The sequence below is a fragment of the Nuphar pumila genome, chromosome 16 (assembly GCF_984573655.1).
Source record: "Nuphar pumila chromosome 16, dmNupPumi1.hap1.1, whole genome shotgun sequence".
Lineage (NCBI taxonomy): Eukaryota > Viridiplantae > Streptophyta > Magnoliopsida > Nymphaeales > Nymphaeaceae > Nuphar > Nuphar pumila.
In genome coordinates this window covers 3711159-3733216 of record NC_143264.1, presented here as the reverse complement: position 1 = coordinate 3733216, position 22058 = coordinate 3711159, and the positions used below count along the sequence as shown (strand labels likewise).

General features: G+C 36.3%; 1 protein-coding gene across 2 annotated transcripts; it reads left to right on the top strand.

Annotated features, from left to right (window-relative positions):
- The first annotated feature begins 4805 nt into the window (after positions 1-4805).
- Positions 4806-21362, top strand: LOC149812698 (uncharacterized). Of its 2 annotated transcripts, XM_089991383.1 has the most exons (8): positions 4806-6005; positions 6327-6443; positions 11804-11868; positions 13094-13202; positions 16744-16871; positions 18494-18771; positions 19798-20041; positions 20345-21362. In XM_089991383.1, the coding sequence occupies exons 4-8, from the start codon at positions 13180-13182 to the stop codon at positions 21151-21153; spliced, it is 1482 nt and encodes a 493-aa protein (XP_089847509.1). In that variant the 5' UTR covers positions 4806-6005; positions 6327-6443; positions 11804-11868; positions 13094-13179; the 3' UTR covers positions 21154-21362. The 2 variants fall into 2 exon arrangements, with proteins under 2 accessions (XP_089847509.1, XP_089847510.1); XM_089991384.1 differs by lacking the exons at positions 4806-6005; positions 6327-6443; positions 11804-11868; positions 13094-13202 and adding an exon at positions 14443-14458.
- Positions 21363-22058: the final 696 nt, after the last annotated feature.

The following is a 22058-nucleotide window of genomic DNA, read 5'->3' as shown; positions in this document are numbered from 1 at the left end:
TTCTTAGAACAAACATATGTCTTTCTCACCACAACATCCTGTGCATTTTTTTGACCAAGAACACCTTCTGACACTGAAGCCAAGTTTTAAGGCATAATCATTGTACTATCATATACATTCTCAATGCCTGCACCTTTATCAAGTATACTATCATGATCGTCTACCTTATTATCAAATTGCATTTCTTCTGCTGAAAGATTCAAGTCAAAAGTGAATTCAATGTATGCACCCTTCTTATCATGTGCATCATTAGTGTACATGTTCACTTCTTCGGGTGCGTCATTAGTATAAATGTTCACTTCTCCATAATTTTTCACTGATTGAGATACCTCATCTTCACTGCAACCAGATGATAAGCTCACCACTGTCATAAGCAAGATATCAATTTGCGTTAGCCAATGCATACGTTTACTACGATTTACTCAAGATGCATATAACAACAAATACAAATTAATTAAGCAAGTCAAAGAAACGATTGAATGAATCACAGTATAAAAGCAACAATGATTTGTTATTTGCTTATAGTATGCATCGAGTTGTCATTTACCATGCCAATGAAAGAAACAATTTAACGGATATGTATTGATGGTAGTGATTCATGTGACAACGATCTAATTATATATATGATGCTGTGAAGCGATTTCAATAGAAATCGCTAAAATGAACAGCGATTTGAACACACAAATCACCATCACAAGTGTGCAACAATGTATTTCTGCATGCACACGTTTTTAAATCATACTACAAATATCTTATAAATTGATACTAGAAAACACATAATATCTTACAAATCGATATACATATCACATAATATATTACAAATCAATATGATAATTCAACATAATGGCTTACAAATTGACACTATAAAACACATGATATCTTACAAATTGATATACATATCACATAATATATTACAAATCAATACGAAAATTCAACATAATCTCTTACAAATCAATATTAACAAACAATACAATATCTCACAAATCGGTATATGTTACTACAACTGTGATTTGCGTTACATTGTATATACCGAGTGAATGGACGATACTGGATGGGGTAGAGGCCTTTCCTCGCTTCTGTAAACAAGCATTCTTGTCAGCAGGTCCCACAACCCTACAAATATCTTTAATTTCCAACCGTAAAAAATACATCCACCTGCAATAACAAAACAATGCCTTAATGGCACTCATGACGACATACGTTCTTTACAATAGTATGATGACATGGAAAGGTACTCACGATGCCTTAATGGCACTTGTTGGAATGTTTGTGCGTCATTGCTTTTTTTCATACTATCTAATAAAAATGAAGAAGAAGAGAAGACTGTAAAAAGAGATGGCCGACAAATGCCCCTATGACGACCACCAATGATCGAACCAGTCAATCGATTTATAGTTATCTCCACGAGGTAGGAACAAACTCAAGAATGTTTTGTAACACAAGGCACGAACAAGAAGGCGACTATGTATTGTAACACAAGCTAAAAACCAAGGCGAGAACCTAAACTCTGAACGACGACAAAGGGTGCTCCAACGACAACAGACGATGGCAAAGGGTGCTCCGACGACATCAGACGTCGACAGTAAATGATGCGTCAACAAAAGGAGCTCATGTTACAGCAGATGGTGCATCGTCAAAGGGTGATCCGTTGGCAACATAAGAGTTTACTGCTTAGGGCAAAAATGAAACGTTTAGACTTTTTGAAGACTTAAGATCAGAACTCCCTTTTCTTGATAGAGGACATTTTTGTCATTTTCTTGAACCACCGTTTCATGTCGAGAATGGTGGGAAAGGGGTACTTAAGTCTTTGCAACTGCACCAAACTCTGATGCTAAGTGATGCCGACACACACAAGGATACAAGCCCCACATGCTTATATATGTGGCACTAATTTGGACCCCGAACACGCAAACAAACCGTCTTTCAGGGAGAACGCACAACACCCTCCCTGCATTGAGGGGTTCAGATAAGAGATAAATGAAGGCTGTCATGCTATTAGATTAACTAAGTTTTGGAGCGAAGCAGAGGTGCATACCATCCAAAAACTTGTTGAAGCCTTTGAGACGGCGATACATTACCATCATAAGCCTTCAGATCAATCTTCTGGCTTATGGGGAACCCATTCATGTTAACCTTCAAAATCAGAGAATCCTCCACCTTCTTCTCAAGCTTCATTGAGGAGGAGGTGGCACCATATTGTCTACTTGGGATGGGTTTAGTGGACTTGAGATTGGTGCATCAATTTGCATTTACACATTAACATAAAAAGAATATAATAAGATTATATATAAGATTATATAGGCAGCACACAGAAAGATACACATTAATATCAGATTCATGATACTAAGATTAGGTACATAATAATAGTTGGCTTGTAGAAAGTTATGCATTTGATTACCATTGCTTATATTTAAAATTTAGAAAAGGAGAATAATAATTGATTTTGATTCACCTTCATGACTTGAAAAAACCTATTTTGATGTCTGAAAAACATGATAAAAAACATGATTCCTATCAAATAAATTGTGTTAAGTACATCTACAAGGTCTAATTGAAAAGATGCAACCTACAACTATGATCTCTAGTAGGGGAGAGTAAGTGCTCCCATAGCACCGTTGCATTATATATATATATATATATATATATATATATATATATATATAAAAGAAGGATCGTCCAACCAAAGGATGGTCCAAAGTCTATAACTGATGATAATCTACGTCGTTCTTTCTCCAAAGATCGAGTTTTTCATTGATCAAACTTTACATATTGGATTTTGTTTTGGATTATGATTTTTTGATGTTTAGATGCGTGTTTTAAAGCACTAAAAATCATTGGCCCACAATACTTTGCATTGTAAAATTTTAAATGCATTGTGAGCCGACCATTAATTTTCACATTTCGAAAAACTGGGCTATCTGTCTTAAAGTCTTTATGTAAAACATATTTCTTATTAAATAAATTATGAAGAATAAATATATGAGGTCTGATCGATGAGATGCTCAAGCATTGGAGAAGGTGAGCCTTTCTATCGTCATTGGTTGTAGATTTTTAACCTTCCTTTGGTTGGATGGTCTCCCTTTTCTCTCTCTCTCTCTCTCTCTCTCTCTATATATATATATATATATATATATATATATATATATATATATATATATAAAAGTAATGAATACATGTGCAAGCATGACATCATCCATGGATACATGTGTGAGCATGATGGCATGCTCACATGCATCTATGTCCAACGTGGATGAAAATGGATGCATGTGTGTGCATGCAATCGTCGATGTCATGAGAGAGAGAAAGAGAGCCATGTAACATTTAAGAAAGTAAATCTTCCCTTTTAATGAAAATTTGGGAAACATGCAACTAGAATTTAAGTAAGCTACATGTCCGAGAGAGGCGTAAACGATATACCTTAATTTGGTTTGCCGTTATCAGATGTGCACCTTTATTTTTCCATGCTACAGTGATTTAGTGACGGTCCAAGACTGCCACTAAAGAATTGACGTGCCTTTTATTCTTTTGCACACAACTCTTTTAGTGGCAGTCTATGACCATCGCTAAAACATTGTTTAGCGTTAAAAAAAAGGAAGGGCGTGAAGCATGTGTTTCATGACTGATAACTCAGACCAAATTAAGGTTTGACGTTACTCTTGTCCCCTGCAGGTTTATTTAATATGCATCACAGTCATTGGATCTCAAAAGATCAATGCCAATCAAAAGAAAGTAGGTGCTCCATGAACAACTTATCATTACTATATATATATATATATATATATATATAATGGACGCCCAATGTGCGCTCATGTTAAAAAGACCTTTTAGTTTGAAGCGCTGCTAAAGGTCAGAACGAAAAATTAGACATGGCGCTTCAAAAGTGCTGCTAAAGGTAATTTACCTTTAGTGGTGTTTTGAAGCATCGCTAAAGGTCTGGGCAGAAAATAGACCTTTAGTGGCGCTTCAAAAGCATCTCTAAAGGCTCTTTTTTAAGAGAACGGGTGTGATGGGGGCTATTCAGTCAGGCACCTACCACTTTTTACATATAGGAATTCAATATACTAATGTCCACCAGTTCTCATGCGTGGAGCGATTGAACCCCACAGTTGTTCGATTCAAAAAGTTGTTCTGGAGACAGTAACCCTAATCTCTCTCTATATATATTCTCTAACGAAGCCCTAATCTCCTCTCTCTCAAGCCTTCCGCCCTCCCCGACTCCCCGCGAGCCCACTGTGGTGATCACACTCTCTCCACCGCTCCGGCCCTGTCCGCGCGACTCCACGGCCAGGCAGGCCCACTCTCTCGAATCTTTCCCGCGAGTCGCGAGTCTCGCGACCTGATGTTTGATTCATCCTGATCTCTCTCTCTCTTCTCTTTTTTTTCATTATTTTGGTTTTTTATTTGACATGATTAAAACACACAGCTCCTCCTTGCCCCTCTCCGTTTTCTATATCTTTTATTTTTCTCCTGATGTTGTTTCCGTCCTACTCTCCCCATAAACTGCTCCCGAGAAACCTTTTTTTTTTATACATCTCTATTTTTTTTTTCATAGTGGGTAATCTAGATGCAGTGACATTTTAATTAGTACATTACTTGCATTGCTTATGGCTGATTTAAAGGTACGTAGCTAAGCTGAAATTCTTATGTAGAAAACGTATCTTTGTTTTCTTTTAGCTCATTTCATTTGATTTGCTTATTGCCATCCAGCCGATTCAAGCTATCGCATAAAAAAAAATTCTGCTCTTTCGAGATCTAAAAAACGAGCATTATGAGTGCTTTTGTTTGTCAGTGATTGCTGTTAAGATGGGGTGTTTCATTTTTTCAGATTATATGCATGTATGCTTGATATATTCAATTCAGATAGCTAGGAAAAATTATAGGTTGTGCGTCCTCCAGGTAAGACGGTCGCTGCAACTCCTAAAGATATCCTGACAGTAACCATAAATTTTTTAAAGCGCATCACTGTAATAATCTTAGAATACAAATAGGACTTACCATTCCCTGCAAGACCATAAACAAAATATAGGACAAACTTATTTTGTTCGATGGCACCTATAATCTCCTCAAAAGTATATCTTTGTTAATCGTTTAGTGCTTGACAACAAACCTTTTGCTCATCCAAAACATCAATATTAATATCATTAAATATACTACATTAAAAAATATCTTCCGCAGTTATACTCTGCACAGTAGATGGAAGATCATAATATGATAAACCTTGATTTAAATTGTATGCATGTTTGTATCTGTGGTCTCCTTGTAGTTATCTCTTGATTTTTTTCCTTTTCTTCAAATTCCTTAATCTTACATCATTCCTCCCGGTTTTGAGTTCTTTTCCTCTTAATGTCCTCTATTCTTTGCTTTCTTCACTTTTTGGAGTTATCATTACTCTTGATTTCAAAGAAATCGTTTTTTTTAGGATGCACTTAAATTGTTTGAGGGAAAACCTCAACCAACTTCTATGATTGCTTTAAAGGTTTTCTTAACGGTTTTTACTTCTCCCCTTGAATATTTTATTACTCAAATGACACTTCTCATTCGCTTCATAAAAAAAAATGGTGAAGAAGGAAAAGTGTGGGGAAAGCAAGAACTCGAGGTTCCTACCTTTTTTCCCCTTTTCCTAACAAAATTCACCTTGTTTTCTCCTCACTTCTATTTCTCCAATTCTCCATTTTATGTTTCAGACAAATTTCCGAAAACACTCAGGTTTATTGTTTCTGTGATCATTTATTTATTTATTTACTTTGATTAGGTGTTTGGGCAGCATGCAGTATCCCAAGTTGAAACCGTGCCTGCTGCAGTCACTAGTCGCTGATCATCTTCTCGAAGAGAACACACCACTCTCTGATCCTTCGAGGCTCTCAACTATCATTTCCTCCATCAAATTGCATGGCCTTCTATTGGAGCATTTTGATGGTTCACCCGATCAGAAACTTGAGAGTGAGTGGCGATCTGCCATCAATTCATGGATTGATGGTTTGATCTCGCTGTGTTTAAGCAAAAAGGTACTACCACCTTGTTAATTCTTGTTTTAAATATTTCCCTTTTGATTTCCAAAGGAGTGAATCAAGACAGGAGTTGGTTTTGATAGAAAGTTTATTCTTTTCCCTTGTGGTGACTCAAAGAATGTGTTAATTCTGTTGCTCTGGGTGCTTTGGTTTGAGATTATCACTATGATTGTTTAATGGTGTTTGCTCATGCTTTTATAAAGTTTTTTGGTGTTATGGTGACTCAAAGAAATGTGATAATATTTTGCTCTTGATGGTTTTGATTTTGAGTTGTTCAGTGTGAAGATCCTCCTTTTTTTTTTGCCTTTGATCATGTAGCCGGACAAGTGCTGGGTTGGCGTCAGCTTGCTGGGTGTAACTTGCCAAGAGTGTAGTGCAAGCCTGTTTCTCACATCTTATTCATCCTGGTTCGAAAAGCTTCTCTTACTGCTCAAGGTTTCATTCATGAACTTGACTGTTTATATTTCTCTTACCTGTCCAATTTTTTGCTATGTAAATATTAATCTCTATCAGCTTATGTAGTATATATTTCCACAATATGACAAATAATTGAGTGAATTTGATTCACATGGCTAAGCACAATCATGCCACAATGGCGGGTTGAACATGATTTTTGGGTGGTTCTGCTCCATACCATTTACAACTAGATGATGGGCTTAAAGTGTTCTAAGTTAAAGCCTGAAGGACATTGCATGTTTGATAGATACCCTGTGTGTCTATCCTTTGCTGCATGGCTTAAGCCAACACACACTATCCTTGGTGGGCAGCAGAGTACTCTGGAGGTCTACACCGGAGCTGGTGAAATAGGGCCACAACAAATGTGGCACCTCTTGGCCAATTAGGGGACGTTTATATAACAGTGGTTTCTCCTTATAAAAAAAGTCAATTACGACTAGACACATAAAAATGTTTGTCTTACTCTCTTTCATCTATTTTCCCTTGCCTTGTTTGTGAATTTAATAAGGTTTGTAATGCTCAGACAGTCATGCATCTAGGCTCATAGATTTGAGTCAAAAGAGGGAAATTTTGATATATTGTGACATCATGTTTGATGTAATATTTTACTTTGCTGCAATGGCACCATTCAGCTTTGCTTTTCGTTTGAATATGTTCTTCGTACCTTCAAAAGAGATATGTAGAAGCAGGAAAAATTTGTTTCTCTTTCATTGCTATATCCATGTATGTGTATATGGCATAGATATCACTTATATTTTGAGAAACTATCTTGATATTATTTTGATATAGTGAGAAGGCACTGCTATAGCTATACTATAATGATATCATCACTACAGTTTCATAACTTGTTTCTTTTTTAATTTACTGTCTTTTATATTTTTTTACCTTCTTTTTACATTTCTTTGTAGAAATAACACTTATGAACTTATTTTATGCTATCGTTTTTTTAATTTTTCATTTTTAAATGCAAAAGGTTATGCTAGTTTTTCTAAGATTTTATAGAAAATCCTATAATATCTTCAGAAATTGCTTCACCATTGTTGTGACCAGTGTCACTGATATATTGAAAATATTGTGATATTATCGGCTATTTCAAGGTAGTCGATAATATCCGGAGTATATCACAATATTTTTAATCTCGTGATAATATCATTACAGAAAGGGAAGGAAGGAAGGAAAAGAAAAGAAGAAAGGGAAGAAAGGAAGGATAGGAAAGAATGAATATAAAAAAGGAATGGAGGGGAAGAAGGAAAAGAAAGGAAAAGAAAAAAAGGAAGGAAGTAAAGGAAAAGAAGGAAGAGAAGAAGGGAAGGGATGGAAAGGAAAGAAGGAAAGAAAAAGAAGAAAGGGAAGAAATGAAGGAAGGAAAGGAAAGAGGAGAAGAAAAGATGCTCCAAAGATATGATCCCATCCTCATATACCCTCATAGTAAAATGACAATCTATCTCAATATGCTTGGCCCTCTCGTGGAACTCTCGATCCTTTATAATGTGAATGACACTCATATTGTTACAATACAAGGAGGTTCTTCCACAATGAAACACCTAACTCTCCCCAAAGCCACCTTATCCAAATAATATCAGTTGTAACTAAGCCATAACTCTATAGTCTACCTCAATTGTGGGTAAAGCAACTCATTGATGCTTTTTGCTCTTCCAAGAAATCAAAGTGCTTCCAAGAATAACACAAAACCTTAAAGTAGAGAGGTGGTCTCGAGTGAATCCCCTATAGTCTGCATCTCAAATGTTTCTAAGGTTTGTGGAGGATGATGACAAGAACATTCCAAAATGCATAGTATCTCTCACATATCTAATAATCCTGAAAACAACAAGGTGAACCAATGTGGTTGAGCTCATACATTGACTGACAACATGTACATAAATGATATCAGACTTGGATATAGTCAAGTATATCGAACTCTCAACTAATTACTTGTATATCATTGGGTGTTCTAGCTCCTCTCTATTTGTAGCCCTTAATCTCATAGTTGCTTCCATAGGAGAGGTAACTTTCTTAGAATTATCTGCTACTAGCCTTGCTTTCTCAACAAGATCAGTTGTATACTTATGCGGGGATAAGTAAAGTCCCCCTTGAGTATGCAACTGCCAAGGCAAGGAAATATTTCAAATTTCTAAGGTCTTTCATTTTAATGATATTAGCTATCCTCGGCGTCTACTTTTTGCACATCATCTCCTGTAATCACCATAGGAGTAATATACACTTGCCATGAGATAAAGAGGATACACACAAAGCGGGATCATAATAGCTTTGGTCAAGGCCGAAAGATCTAACCACAATGTTGAACTTCTCAAACCACATGCATGGTGCTTGTTTGAGCCCATACAAGGCTCTCTTCCATCCGCATACTCTGCCTTTAGAATCTGAGTACCACCAAGACATCAAACTGTTTGAGAATGCCAAAAAAACTGACTTCAATTCTTATGCTCAACAACACTATTTGTTCTGGTGTATGGAGACAAGACTTTTGGTGTATGATACTATTTTTAACAAGAATTTATTATAGTTCATTACTTATGTATTCTCTCCCTGAATTTGAGTGAAAATCTTAAATTGAGGTAAAAATTTGAGTTTTAATCATAGCATAAAATTGTTTTAGAATGCCAAAAAACTCACTTTTATTTTTTATAAAGTAAATCCATGCATATTTTGTGCAGTCATCTATGAAGGGTACAAAATACGAGAATCCACCTTTTGACAAAACTGGTTAGAGCTGCTAAATATCAGAGTATACAAGATCAAAAACATGCAATGACTCCACACTACTACCATCAAAAGGTAATGCATGACATTTGGCTAATTAGCAACTCTCACACTCCTTCATAGATTTAAACACTATAACTCTTGACTCATCAACGTACCAAATGCACTAAAGTCAGGAGTTGAGAAACATGGCCGTGGCATCTTTGCCAAAGGACTGAAGGATCTAGCACAACAACACCACAACAAAAAATATGTGGAAACAGACTCTTCAGTCGAGTCAAGCAATACAATCAACCCCTTCTATGCTTAGTCCCACTCCTCCTCCCTAACTACCGTCAACACAACCATCAAGTGAAAATACATCACATTATAACGTATCATCTAACTTTTTGATATTAAATTCAACGCAATAGATGGAACATGGTATACTTTTGTAACCTTTAGTTGGTTCTTAATGTTAGAAGACAAATTTATGGTCCAACTTTTGATACTGACCTGATGTCTCCATTAGTTATGTGAAAGGATCCATGACGATGCTTATAGTTGTCTAAGGCAGACTCATTGGCAGTCATGTGACATGACACCCCTGAATCTATTAACTAACTTGGACAAGGACTAGGTATGCTTGCAGGTGCAGAGGAAGTGGATGCAAATGAATGAGCGAGGAGCTGCTAAATTTGCTTTAGTATTTGAGTCTATATAAAGGAGTCAGAAGCCTGGGCTGCACTTATTATTGATACTGTCGGTGGTTAAGTTGCAAACTACAAGTGTATTTACCGTTGAAGTCCTAAACTTTTTCTTCAAGTTAGGAAATGCAATCTCCATATGCCTCATTTTTTTATAATAGTGGCATCGCATTGTACCCATGTCCCAACGAGACGAGCCACTCTAGTGCGTATGTTACTCACCTTGAATATGTGTTTGCTTTGCTGCCACAAGTACAATATCATCTACAGATTTAGCTTCAAAAGACTTGATTTTAGTCTCTTTTGCAATTAGCTTGCTCAACATCTGAGTGAATGTAGGGAACTCAGCTCTATGTAACATCACATACTTAGTCCTATCAAACATAGTTTTCAAGGTCATCAGAAACTCGATAACTCTCGACTTTTTCTTTCTATGCACTGGGCAATTCTTGCATTCATCACATCTAGTGCAAGGGGGATCTGAATCCATAAGTGCTATCACATCCCAAATTTGCTGCATTTGTGAATAAAAGCTTTGCACAGTCTTACTTTCCTATTTGAGCCCTCTAAGATCTTGAACCTGCTGGTACTCTCTTGCCTAGTTGTTTTGTTGGTATACTGGAGCTAGAAAGTTCTAAGCATATGTGGCTTTCTCAAACTTGGCCTGGTTAACTGCTGAGCATCCTTGACCCTAACAACCATGCCATAATCTTTGCATATTTTACATCTATTCCCCTGCCTTTTCATCATATCAAACCACGCTGTCCACCTTTTTTGTCACACCCCAATTAATGGTGACATTGCTGCCCAACTCAGCCCGACACATCAAATTGGTCATCAACACCTCTATAGGATTTCAAACGCTACCCGAGAGGCTGAAAGCAATCACAGATAGATGTTAAGCTGAAAGGAATTTAAAACACAGAAATCCCTGAAATTTCTAACTACGACCCCTATAGAACCTGCCCGAGAATCATCACATCTAACCAGCTCCAAACATCAAATCAATGCCTTTATCATGATTCTAGGTGAAAGCAGCCTAAATAGATCCAATCTAGGGCAGAAAATAACTTGGAAATAATCCAGGATTTAAGATTTTGTGAATCAGACCCTATTTGTCAGAAAAGTTCCAAAAAACCATGAAAAATCACGACTTCTTGTAGAGAACTCCAAATTGCACGAAATTGTTTGTGAAATCTTGTCCTCTGTAGCTCTTTTAGTTACAAATGAAAAAGATTCCCAATAACCTATCTCTACCTTAGGCATTCCATTAATGGCTGATGTCAGCTATGCACTGTATCACACTAAAAAATTGTTGCTTCTAGATGATCTCCATTCATGAACTGCTGCAATGGAAGGAAGAACACTGATATGCAGGAGTTCAGCATGTTTCTTGTTACTCTTCAAACAAAAGCTATATTACATAAGGCTGTCCTCCTCTTCATTAGGGTTCAATCTACAATAATTTCCATGCCTAAACTACGGTCGATAATCATATATATTGATAGGACTATGAGTAACACCTGCATGCATATTTACATCTTTGTACATGAACAAAGCTAGTATTTTCAACAATGTAGCACATCCAACTAATGATCTACTATTTTTGCACGAGGTTCACAATCACCAATTTGATGGTTCCACTGATAACAATTGTTATGATGTAATATCGCAAACATTTATCTAAATAATATAATAAAATAAATGTGAACTTTGTTCTGCCTGCTTGGAATATTAAGCTTCTGGGTGTCCTCAAGAAAAAAAGGTGGGGGTGGGGGGGGGGGACAAAAACCTTGTTTTATATGTCCATACTATCTTGAATGATGTTATTATGAATGCGTTGCATTGATTCTTTTTGGCTTAATATCTGTCCCTTTTACATGTTATTTGAGAAAGTTGTTTGGTAATGATATTTTTTGTCTTGCTATGCAGCCTCAGTCAGACTCTCATTTTATCAAAGTGGCTTCTTGTGCAGCATTATCAGACCTACTTACGAGGTTCTTATTTATCTTGCTTGTTATATGCCACTGCACTTGTCCTCATTTTGTGGTATCAATGATGTGATATATCCGTCAGTCAATATTTATTTTGTATTGTTTTGGAGGTGTGCTTTCATTCATAATCTTTTTGTAATGTTTGCACATTTTTTATGTGTTCTACTATTTATTTCTTTTACTAATTTTGCTTTTCTTCTCCCACTATGCAAGCAGGCTTTTAGCCCTGGTTGGACTTGATTCCAAGGCCACATAATCATGATACTGAGTCTCCATGGTCTGTTTATCATGCTTACTCTTTTTATACAACTGGCAAGAAACCTCACAGAAATCTGCTCTGAAGTATAGAAGAGTGTACTTGTCAGTTATGACTAGAGAGGAGTCATTAAGCTGAAAGTTATGCACCGTTTTTCCTTCTTTTATAGCGAGAGAATGTGAAAGTACATTTGGTACATTTGCTTCCTCTTTAATACATATTGTTATGCTTGTTATGAACTTATTGATGAAGGGAAATGCACGAAGGCCTTTATCATTACATGTTCTTTTCTGAGTAAAACCTTCATGATGCACTGGAACAAATCTTGAGGCCAAAATCTGGACGGCATAGTAAATGACCAACTCTTAGATACTTAAATCCAAAATCATACCAGAGAATCAGAGATAAAGCACCAGAGCTACGGAATATCCAACTTTTTCTTGGATCTAACATTTGCTTTTGTGTTAATGGAAAAACAGAAGAGGGAACATTTGGTTTTGTTCAATCCAAAAAATGATACTAACTTGATGTGAATGGAAAGAAAAATTGTTGCGCTCGACATTTATGGATTGTTTTTAAATTATATAATTATTACTGCTTGGAATCCAACAAAATATTGTTTTTTGGAATTTACTGATTTTCAATGGGCGTTTCTTAATACATAAAAAAGTGCACATGCCAACATATAAGAACATATGTGGTACATATGTACAAAATGAGTCATGGTACATTTAGTATCAAACATGCTTCACATCCAGAAATTTAGATGAACTGATTATTTTTACAGTTGCAATTTGATTGTTTTAGTACTTACAAGTTTCTGCTCCTTGGTACTATATTTGTGGTATGTGCATCTACACTATCCTTTGTGTGTATGTAGGAATATAGTTCCTTATTGTTGTTGATTCCCTTCGCTAATCAATTGGTTCAGGACTTGGTTCTGACATTACTTCGTGGTGTTTATGATAATAGGCTTTACAGTTTTCCAAACTCTAAGAAAGAGGGAGCTTTCCTGTCAAGCAAACTTATTCCTTTGGTTCTGCAACTGTTAACACAAGATGGTTCAGAAGATGACGTATTGGTTAGCAAGATTCTTTCCAATTATCTCTCGCTCCCCTCTATTTTTCTTTTTTTGATTTCTGTGCCCATTGTTTGACACATTTTTTAGTAGCATGTTGCTTTTGCTAAAGTCATATCTGCCACTCTGATATTGATTTATGGATTCCAAGCTCCTTAACCTAAAATATAAAATCAAGACCTTTTAGCAAAACAGAGAAAAAGCGACTGCTTGTTTTTGTTGAATATGTAGAAGTCTAAAGTGTTATAGTATTTATTGAATAATTCCCTTTACAATTGGAAGCTATGTGATTGGTCTTTAACTGATATACTTTTTAGATATATGGGAAGTGTGGTAACATATATATATATATATATATATATATATATATAGTAGTTTCCTACACCCTTAGGTGTCTACGTGAGCCTACACACATGCGGAACACACACATTTGTTTTTGCCATTAAAATGACCTTTAGGCAGGGGTTGCGACTGGCACTAAAGACCTTCTTGTACGCACAGACGCTGTGCATAGTGGGTCGTCCATCATCAGCAATGGACGACCCTGGTGAGTTCGCACTTCCAAAATTTTAGGAAGCGGGAAGTGCGGGAGGACTTAAGAGCGAACTAGGAAGCGTGGGGGAAGCGAAAAAAAGAAAAAGTATAAAAAAACAAGAAGAAAAAACAGAAAAAAATGAAAAAAGAAGGGGAAGTGAGCTTCCCAGTAATTGGGAAGCACACTTCATTCCCGTTTAATCAGAAGCGCCACGTTTCGTGCTTCGGAGAAGCGCGCTTTCTCAAGTCGTATGGTGCTTCCGGTAACCCTAGGCATGCCCATGTGACATAGCAAATCACAAACTAAGTTGCCAGTGTCTATGTCATTAAGGACCCATTCTTTGTATGTCTCTCTCTTCCTTTATGTTTTGAACAACATGTAGTGGTTGCTATCTTAATAGTCTTATAAGAAAGATGAGCATGTAATAAAATCCAGCTCACGAGCTTTTTATTTTCATGAGTGCTTTGCTGCAGACTTGTGTAGTTATATAGTGTTAATTAGTCCCAAACCGAGTATTTTTAGTGGAAGTGCATTGAGTGGTTTGACTGTCCAAATGATTTGCTTTTGCCTCTTTTAATATGTATGTTGTTTGACTCTTCTTTTTAGGAGTTACATGGACTACTCGTGTTCTTATATTTTTAACCTTTTGCAGGAAGCGGCTGCTGGTCTTCTTTGTAACCTTTTAACTTTGTTTCCGTCATCTTTTCATCGTCACTATGATAGTGTGAGTGCAAATTTCTTTCACTCCCTTGGAATGTTCATTATGACTTTTTCTGAGTTGTTCCTTAGAGACAACGCTTGAACCTCAACTTGTTCTCTATGGACTTTCATATATGAAATATTAAAGCATTATGTCAACTTAATGGCTTCTTGCCTGTGTCAATCTATTTGACAATTTGCTTGAAGGAAGATTTATAGTGTTTGGGGATATATTTTGTATAACTGCCAATAATCTGGATTTATAAACACAAAATTTGTTTTCTAGTAGCTTGCAAAAAGTTTTTCTCCATTAGGATTTTTTTTCTTTGCATAGTAGCTTATTTCTAAACTAATTAAGAAATCAATTTTAGTTTTTTTCATTTCACCTATTGATTGTTTCAATTGGATAGTATTGGGTTATTATGCGCCATTCAAAATTAAAATGTTTAAATTTGTGAAAAAATTGTCATATTAGTTTGGATGATGTACTGTCACAGGTTGAGGCTGTTGTCGCAACCCTCTTGTTCAGAAATTCAAGCTTGGCTTTATCTAAGGTGTGAACCATGGGAAACTAACCTGCATCTATCGGTTTTGTTATTTTAATAGCACTGTCTTCTCAGGGACTAAATGGTCGACTCCATAGATGGTTTGACTTTGTCAAACTTTGTTTTGAAATATTCACTGTTATAAAAATTTTTCGCAGTCCCTTTTTTTGCAGACAGGATTTTTATGTGTATTGTTCTATTCCTTTTGGATAGTTAAGCTTTTACATTAAATACTTGGTTTTTCATGTATACTTTTAGATGTTTGCCCAATTACTGGCTTTCCTTCCGAGGGCAAGGGGTGATGTTGCTAGCTGGTCCCAGATGATGACGAAGCTTTTGATATCAATCAATACAAATTTGAATTATATTTTTCAAGGCTTTGAAGATGGTAATTGATACAAATGCTTTATATTTATATGTTTGTGAAGCCTTGTGTTAAATAGAGCTAATTCTTGTTTCTAATGCAGCAAACAAAGGCTTGAATGCTATCAATCTCTTGGTTGAACCAGGAAAAGATCCCCCTCCTCCCTTGGGTGGTTACTCAGATGAACAACCAAAAGACAAGTTTGGCAAACTTCATATTCCTCATGTTTGCTCATTGATGAAGTGTTGTATTTCAATGCTTACCAGTCCTTATCATGTCCAGGTAGGCCAACATATTGTTTGTTTAATATTGTGGTCCTGTGAATTTCATGCAAGGCCATTTCCTCCTTTGCCCTTATGTTTATTGTGGATTAAGATCTACAGTGATTTTGTTTCAATGTTGTCAGGTCACTGTCCCTATGCACTCTCTGCTTTCACTCGTCGAAAGAGTGCTCTCACTAGATGGTAATAACTGCTATGCTTCGATGCCAGTTATGGCCATTACTCAGCTAGAGTTTATCTTTTCTGATCTCCCTGTGTTGCACCTGAATTGCTTGGATTTGCTACATGCAATCATCAAAGGGGTCCGCAGGTGAGTCACAACTTTGTTACTGTTTTCTCTGTGAACACATGGTGGTCATTATCATTTGGAGAATTCACTAGCGTCCATTTTTTTGGTATTTTACAGATACATCCTTTGGAGTTTGCATTCTCTAGATTTCTTGCAATTAAGAACTATTATTTTTAGCATTTCTTTATTTGATGAGATTTTTTCGAGATTTAAAAAAACATAATTTTCCAAATTATCCAGGGATATTCACTTGCCAAGAATATCCTGAGAATAAGATTGTGACTTTGGACAAAAGCATCTAAACCATTCACATGACAACATCTGACATGATCCATTTCAGATCAAGTGTCTTTTGCGAACAAACACAAAGAGGTTACACATGTTCTTTACTTCATATCTTTTCAGATCCTGAGGAGTCTATTGAATCCCAAATGTGAAAATTTTGTTCTTTATAAATTACCAGGAACATTTCTTCACTCATCATTTGTTCAAGGGGGGAAAGTTAGAGCATGTCAACATGCTATGCCTCATGCACTACCTTATGCCACCAGGATTTATAGTTAGTCATCTTCTTCTTTCTATGTTTTTTGCTTGTAGGTATTGGAAATGTATCTGTTAATCATCTAAGACTGTCTGCTTTGTGTTAATACCGTCCATAGTCCAATTCATCCTTAAAAACTGTAGTTCATAAAGGTGTATTTGGAGTTGTTTAGTCTAATGCCACATTTTCTTTCTTCATTTGTGCATGTGCATGTTCAGACATGCTAGTTGACATGTTGGGTATCATTTAACACCGCACATTATCTTTCCTAACAATTAGTTCTTGTGCAGTCAATTGCTACCTGCTGCTGGGAAGATTGTACGGCTTCTCCAAAATTATTTCAGGAGGTTTTTGTTGCCTTCCATTAGAGTCAAGCTTTACACAATTGCAAAAACTTTACTCATCTCCATGAACGTGGGTACAGCCCTAATCTTTCGTATCTCTTATTCTTACTGACACTGCTTTGATGTGTGCAAGACTGCCAAAACATTGTGTTTAATAACTTTTTTTCTAGAGGATGGTCGCCAAATTTAAAATATTCTTTTTATAGTTTTGCTCGCTTAGGTAGCTGCTGCATTAGAATGTTTGTGTCATGAAATGGCACGGAATCTGAGGCACAGGAGAAAAGATAATGATGCATTTTAGCAAAGAAAAAATAACAAAACAAAAATAATAATAATGTCTTTTATTAATTGTTCAAAACATGGATATATACAAAACCCATTCTCATTAAACTCACACTCATACATACATACATGATCATACACACTTGACACACATTATGCTAACACACCCATCACTCTCCCATTTACATGGCACACACACTTATTTTGCCTAACGGTTTGTTGGACCTCCAACTAGCCGGTAGGCTATAGCCCAACAACTAGCTGGTCAAAAGAAAATGACCATAAAGGATGAGATTGGTCATCTTAATGATTACCAAAATAAAATAATAGAAGTAGAATAAATAAAAGAAAAAAAATAATACTAGCCTAAAAGTATACACTAGGTATATGTAAACTAATCCTAACGGGTATACCTTGAGTATACCAAATCTAAAATACACAATACACTATAGGTATACGTCTAGTATACCTAGAATACAAGATAAAATGAGAAAGGAATAAATACAACAAACAATCCTACAAGTATGCTCGAGTATGCTGAGGACAAATACGCATCATTATTACATATTTCCTAACTGTTTGAACTAGTCCAGCTATTCCATGAATAACACATTTCTAGCATCATTTGCATAATGAAAATAAAATTCGTGCTAAGTGAATTAATAAAACATATTGGGCATGGAAACATCCGAAAAATATGCATTAGAATTTTAGTAATATCCAGAGCCCCAACTATTCTTGAAATATCAGGTTATCAATGAAACTCTTTTTTGGCTCTCCTTTTTTTTGAGTGTCCAGTTGTATGAGAAAACTGAAAACCATATCATACTTAAAATATTTTCTTCTCGTAGTGTTCAGAACCATCAAGTTTTATTGAGAATCTAGCAAGAAGCTCTGGCCGCATTTTAGACATAGTAGATTCAGTTTCTGCTACAGTATTGGGTAACTTGTCACTGTCAATGTTTTTACAGCTCTTTCTGATGACATCATAAGTTTTCATTTGATCTCTGTTTGATGTTTATTTCAATTCATTTTTGAACTATTCTTTGAGTTGGCTAGTTTATGGAGTCTCATACTTTAAATCAAAGTCATCAGTTGTGGTGCCTGTTCGAGCCTCAGAATTTGAAATCATGTAATCTCGTTTTCGATTCAAACAGGAAATTTTGAGCTCAGACATTCTTTTACACTTTTTGGAACAGAAAGTTTGACAAAAAATGGGAATTGCTGAGTTGTTATGACTTGTTTATTGCATATTTTCTTCGTTATGTTAGGTCTTCCTTTAAAGCATCACATAGTTCAAATGTTCTAATTGCTTTTTTGCTGGTGGAGTATAGCTTGTACCACAGTACCTTGTATCTTTATGTTTAAGAAAAATAAGAACTTATACTAACTTAGAAGTTCTGATTTTGATCAGGAATGGCTCTGTATCTTGCCAATGATGTAATTGATAATGCATCTAGGGATCTGGATATTGGTTTTCAAGCACAGGGATCCATCCCTTCTCAAGTACACTCTTCAAAACATGGAACTGGGGCATCAAAAGCCTCTAGGAGAGGAAAGAGGAAGCATGTTTCTGGATCCCCTGAGGATAACTCAAGTGGAATTGAAGCTGAAGTTTCGAGTAATTGTCCAAAGATTCCTTTCTCTGTGCAGATTTTTGCTCTTCAAGCAGTAGAAGCCCTTCTTACTGTGGTATGCATCTTAAACAGTCTTTCTTTGGTTCTAGGTGTTAGGTTGTTTATGATCTGTTGATTTCCTCATTTATGAGGAATCATAGGTTTGTCATTGCTTGAATGAGGCATCTTGAAGTTTACCATAGTAAAAATTTCCTTGTATTGCAAAAGGTCCCATGAATCTAATAGTATGTGACTCAATGTCAGCCATGAAATCTTCTTTTCATTGCCATGTCTCAAATCTCATTATAAGGGATTTTGTTGTCATGAGAATCATGTGGCTTGAGAGAATCTCTCAAAAACATCTAGATATATTTATTATATTTTAAAAAATAAAGGCACATATAAATTCATAGTGAAAAAGATAAACATCTTAGCACAGTGTTAACATTGGGTTGATACAACAATAAGATTATGATATTTTGAAAATAGCATTTTTTGCATTTTATTGACTTTTTAAGTTGCCATGATAAAAGCATGGTAATTTTCAAAGTATTGGCTCAAATCTGCCTTAATTATGAATATTATGAAAGGAAAAAGCTTTTTCCCTTCATTGTTACACCATGCATCAGAATTTTGTAATATATCAACCGTTTGTAGTCTTTTTTATATGCTTCTTGGTATACTCCTCTTTATTGACCTTTGCAGGTTTATGTTACAGTTCCATGGTCATTTGGCGGCACCTAATTTTATCTGCTTATTTTGTGAAAAAGGAAAAAATGTTTGTGTCATTTGAAGGATTGTTTTGTGTAGTTATAGTCTTTCATTTTTTTCGGCAGAATTTAAGTTCCTTGTAGTGTGGATAACCGTTTTCAAAGATATTTCGGCAAATTGGTTAGTTAAAATGCTAGAAAGAGTTTCTGATATTCCGTGAATGCTGAGGGGACAGTTTGACGAGATGAGAATTCAAAAATATGGCACAGAGAAAGTAACGTGATAATAGATTTTTATCTCTCAATTTCATTATCCTTCTCTTTATGCTGTGTTTGTTATCGGGGCAAACAATGCTTTTGCTGAAACTACCATTGCTACTTGATTATACCAGGGTGGTTCTTTACATTCACACAGCTGGAGACCAAAGGTTGATCTTCTTTTGATACACGTAGCGACCAGTGCCTGTGAGGAAGGCTGGTCATATGAGGACCACAACATTGTTATGGAGGATGAAACAAATTTTGGTCGAGCAGATTTTCAGCTTGCTGCACTTCAAGCACTGTTGGCTTCTTTGCTTTCTCCATGCTCTCACAGGCCTCCATATTTATCACAAAGCCTCGCACTTTTCCGTAAAGGTTATCCTTTTGCATTTGATTTACAGTATATTACATTGAGAATTTAATCTTTTTGCTTGTGATGACAATACTAAATATTATCTGCTTCATCCTCAGCCATATATTAGTTTACAAGAACTCACAGCAATTCATCTAAACAAGTGCAGCAGTTGGTTGAATTTACAATAAATGTTTTATGAAGGAAAATACATTTTATTCAGGGTTTCTGCTGTATTTACTGGGTCTTGGTCGACTAGAAGAATTGTGATTGTTGGCATGCACATTGAAGAGAAATCTTATTTGTTAAAATGTTGATGGTCGCAGGCAAGCAAGAGGCTGGGACAAAACTTGCAGATTTCTGTGCACATGCTCTTCTGGCTTTAGAGCCTCTTATTCATCCACGTTCCCTTCAGTTAATGCCATCCTCATCTCTAATTAGTAATAACACAGGCATTGGTGGCTTAAACCAGAGGTTTCATTTAGCAGTTAATGAAAATGGGGTAGGAGACAAAATGGGCAGCCCCAGAGTGGACTACCCAAACATCTCAAAAACCGGTAAGCCGAAACTCCCAGTTGATGTGGGTGATATTTATCCAGATGACAAGTTATGTCTTGGTTGGTTGGCAAATATGGAAGAAACCGACACTGCTGAAGACAGACAGACAGTCCAAGTGGATGGTCTGACTGAACGTCTAACTGTTAATCTTGATAGAGTTGGTACGTTGGAGCCCTGCTCGGTTGTCAGATCAGAGAAGGAAATTTTGAAGGAAGACACCAGAAATGGTAGCTCAGTTCTGATACAAGAAATGCAGGTGAGTGGTGGTGCGGATGGTATGGGTAAGAGCACATTTCAGGAGCTAGAGGGCCATGAACCGGAAGAAGTGGTGGTGCATATGGAAAAAGACACTTCAGCTGAAAATGCAGGTGGGCTGTTTAAGGAATCTGAGCTAGTAAAACCAGTGGCATCACCATCAAAAGAAGATTCAGTCTCAGCTGGAATTGCAGATATTTCTGCTGAAGACAGCCCATTTTTCACCAGATTTTCTTCGTTGCACAGCACAGAAACCGTGGCATTGTCATCTGATTCAGAGAGTCTTCCAGACATCGTTGAAGGTGATCCAGACACAGACTAAAAACATGCATGCAGTGCTCATCCATACTTGATGTGTGGCTTGTGCAAGCTGGCCCTTTTTTGAATTCTTTAGATTCATACAATACTACCTTGAAGAAAGAAGGCTAAGGCCGGCCGGAAGAAAAGGAACAAAATGTAATTAATTTTAGTTTGTCGGAAATTAAATTATTTCGTTTAGTGAAAGAGTTGAGATAGATCCACAAAAGAAAATGGAAACAAATTAGTCCATACACCTTTTTTTTAAGGTGTACTTATGAGGTTGTGCTCTGCAATTGAGGTTTACATCCATTCTTTTTCGGGATATTTTCTTTTTCTTTTTACTAGTTCGTTAATTTCTTGGGAAAATTCCATTTAAATGTCGACCTTTTGCCCTTAGTTCCAAGTATGGACCTCACATTTCTGGCTACACAAACCCTTTGAGCTGTCATGGGTACTCACCATTTTGGTGGGGGTGTCCATGGTAACACAATACACGTGGATGCGGACATTGACTCGTAGTGTTCATAGTTTAATGTTATTGTAATGAATTTAAGTATCATTTCAATAAAAATATTTTTCAATATTAAAATATCGAATTTTAGTTTTTTATTAATTAGAAAATAAAAAAACCTTTTCCACGTGTTCTATTTTTCAAAAAGAAATTAGACTTACGTGTTAACCCCCCCCCCCCCTCCCCCCCATCACGTGTCCCCGTGTCTATGTGATAGTCTTTGAGGCCTCTAATCATCACTTCACTGTTCTTGATTGATAGCAATAGCCCAACTCCTTCACCCTCCCTCGTCTTCCTTCTCTCACCTGGCCCATGGGTAAGGTGCAATATCCAGCGAGGATCCGTTTTGCCAGTAACCGCTGCCCACCTCAAACAGCTGGTACAACTCTAGGCCTGTTTAGTTGTCTATCCTGCCA

What these genes read in the sequence shown, in the direction of transcription:
- LOC149812698 (XM_089991383.1), top strand. Translation starts at nt 13,180, where the DNA reads ATGGTTCAGAAGATGACGTATTG. An exon ending in GTTCAGAAGATGACGTATTG is followed by an intron (nt 13,203 to 16,743) that starts GTTAGCAAGATT and finishes GTTCTTGTGCAG; the next exon opens with TCAATTGCTACCTGCTGCTG. An exon ending in TAGAAGCCCTTCTTACTGTG is followed by an intron (nt 18,772 to 19,797) that starts GTATGCATCTTA and finishes TGATTATACCAG; the next exon opens with GGTGGTTCTTTACATTCACA.